This window comes from Triticum urartu, chromosome 5A (assembly GCF_056163025.1).
Source record: "Triticum urartu cultivar PI428250 chromosome 5A, HENAU_Tu73, whole genome shotgun sequence".
Classification (NCBI taxonomy): domain Eukaryota; kingdom Viridiplantae; phylum Streptophyta; class Magnoliopsida; order Poales; family Poaceae; genus Triticum; species Triticum urartu.
The window spans coordinates 442,344,819-442,347,494 of NC_141877.1; the positions used below are offsets into that span (position 1 = coordinate 442,344,819).

At 53.4% G+C, this 2,676-nt stretch overlaps 1 protein-coding gene across 1 annotated transcript; it reads left to right on the plus strand.

Moving 5' to 3' along the window:
• The first annotated feature begins 831 nt into the window (after positions 1-831).
• LOC147971818 (acyl-[acyl-carrier-protein] desaturase 4, chloroplastic-like) lies at positions 832-2,359 on the plus strand. The gene is made up of 2 exons (XM_087526360.1): positions 832-967; positions 1,061-2,359. Exons 1-2 carry the CDS (start codon positions 906-908, stop codon positions 2,220-2,222), a joined length of 1,224 nt encoding a protein of 407 aa, XP_087382486.1. The 5' UTR covers positions 832-905; the 3' UTR covers positions 2,223-2,359.
• The last annotated feature ends 317 nt before the right edge of the window (positions 2,360-2,676 follow it).

Consider the following 2,676-nt stretch of genomic DNA (forward strand, 5'->3'; position numbering starts at 1 on the left):
AAATATAGAAATAATTCATAAAAATTGGGCAGTGTGCATGCAATGTGGTCTACTTTGGATGAAAAATGGCAAGACCCAATTTTATAACTTATTTCAGCCACTTACTTCACAAAAAAGTCATTTCTCGCACTTGAAAAATGGGAAAAATGAGTTTTTATTCCAAAACATCTATAATTCCTATGCAAACATTGTCCACAATGGTAACACTCATGGTTGTGCCAAATCTGAACATGTTATCATGAACTATGCCATGGATGTGGCCATGCCCATGGGCATATGCCTTGAAATCCATACGTGTTCATAGTAGATAGGTCATTTTGTGAAGTTTTTTTTCAATCTTATGGTATTGCAAGTCTAATGTCTTTTTCTTGTAGATCTGGGGTGTCGAACGCCAATGTGGAGGGCATCCACACTCTCTCAGAGCTACCCCGATTTGGGGTCGAGCTGTTGGATTTTGAACGTCTAGACCAGTGAGGCACGATTTGAGGATCTGTATTGGACGGCTAAAAGTGTCTGAACCGGTCAATCAGGACATTTGCGGGTGTTTGGGTGATTCATGTTGGAGATGTCCTTAGGAGGGTAGAAACAGTAATTTTGACCCGTTCCGCGCTCTGACCAAAATTGTGTGCACAGAATGACCCACACAGTATTCACATGCAGTCAATTGTGAAAAGGTTTCATAACTTTATACCAGAATTGGATGCATCGATCTCCGCGAAAGGGCCGGAGGTAGATTCTTCAGCGGTAAATTCTTTCGAGCTTCAACGCCTACTTTAGGTTCCCTTGCTTCTTTTTTTCCCGCACATGCAGGTGCAGATATATACAGAGCAAACATGCAGGGGCTCATCACGTTGCCTGCAATACTGCATCGTCGGTGAAGCTTTTGCCTTTGCAGCACCGAGAAGATGAGCATGCTCAAGTCTTTCCCGCACGGTATCGCCATGCCGGCACAGGCCCATCCAAGCTGGTACGTACGCAAGGCTCTCTTCCTCACACGCATATGTACGCGATGTGATGAGCAAGCGGATGAAGTGTAATCGTTGATGCATCATGCGTGCAGGTTTAGGAACCGGGTTGCCACAAGAGCTGGGACACGGGCCTGCAAGTTCACCGCGACAGCTCATTTCGAGGACACGGTGACGGGAATGCCGGTACCAGAGCAGGCGGAGGCGGAGGTGGTGCGGAGTCTGAACCTAGGCGGGTGGGTGCAGGAACAGATGTTGCCGCTGCTCACCTCGGTGGAGGACGCGTGGCAGCCCAGCGACCTGCTTCCCTGCTTTTCACTTTCTTCAGCAGGTAGCGTTGCCGAGGAGCAGCAGCCGTCGATGACGATGATGGTGGAGGAGCTGCAGGCCCGAGCGTCGGGCGTGCCGGACGACGTGCTGGTGTGCCTGGTGGGCAACATGGTAACGGAGGAAGCGCTGCCGACGTACATGTGCATGAGCAACCGAGTGGTGGGCAACCGCGACGACACGGGTTGCAGCGAGCTCCCCTGGGTGCGCTGGCTCCGGGGCTGGACGGCCAAGGAGAACCGCCACGGCGACCTCCTCAACCGCTATCTCTACCTCTCCGGCCGCGTCGACATGCGCCGGGTTGAGAGGACCGTCCACCACCTCCTCCGCAACGGTATGCAGATGCTGAGGCCGTCTAGCCCCTACCACAACGTCGTCTACACTTCCTTCCAGGAGCGCGCCACCTTCATCTCGCACTCCCACACCGCAAGGCACGCCATGCGCCACGGCGACCGCTGCCTCGCCAAGATCTGCGGCGTCGTGGCCGCCGACGAGAAGCGCCACGAGGCGGCATACACTAAGGCAGCCGCCAAGCTCTTCGAGCTCGACCCGGACGGGATGGTGCGAGCGGTGGCCGCCGTTCTGCGCGACAAGATCACCATGCCCGGCCAGCTCATGACAGACGGCCGAGACGCCGACCTCTTCGCGAAATTCTCGGCGGTCGCGCAGCGCACCGGGGTGTACACGGCAAGGGACTACGGCGACATGGTGGAGCACTTCGTGCGGAGGTGGAAGGTGGCTGACCTCGCCGGGGGTCAGCTGTCCGGCGAGGGGCGGCGCGCTCAGGAGTACGTTTGCGGGCTGCCGCGCAAGATCCGGCGGGTGGAGGAGCTGGCCCACGACCGCGCGATCAAAGCCGCGAAAGAGCCCGAGTTCGCAAGGTTCAGCTGGGTCTTCGACAGGTCTGTCTGCATCAGAGGCAGAGCCTAATCCAACTGTCCATCTACTAAATTTCACCCCTAAAAATATCTACTCCAAGGCCATGAATAAGAAGCAGCAGCAGCGGCGGTATCAGTATCAGGATCGTCGTCACGATCAGTAGAGTACCCTCTTCTGTTGCATAATACTCCCTTCGTCTCATAATACTCCCTTTAGGTTTCATCCAAAATTCATTTGTTCTTGTTTGTTTGGATGAGGTGCGTGAGGGATTAGACTGGTCTCGAGAGGTTGAGGGGTTTTCTACAAATATGGAGCAAAGTGGCGGTGGTCTTTTGTAAAAAATAGTTTTGGAGACAATGTATTGTATGATAAGTGTTTTAATAGTCTCCAGTCGGTAAAGGTTGTGCAGACTCATATCCGACTAGACTGGCATAAAACATAATTGATGGCTCGGCCTCACTGGCCATTTAGTACCGGGATGCTAGACGGATGGTATGTACTCGGC

Excerpts from the sequence above, each read along its gene's own strand:
- LOC147971818 (XM_087526360.1), top strand. The coding sequence starts at position 906 with ATGAGCATGCTCAAGTCTTTCCCGCACGGTATCGCCATGCCGGCACAG. Across the intron at positions 968-1,060 it reads GCACAGGCCCATCCAAGCTG|GTTTAGGAACCGGGTTGCCA; the intron begins GTACGTACGCAA and ends TCATGCGTGCAG.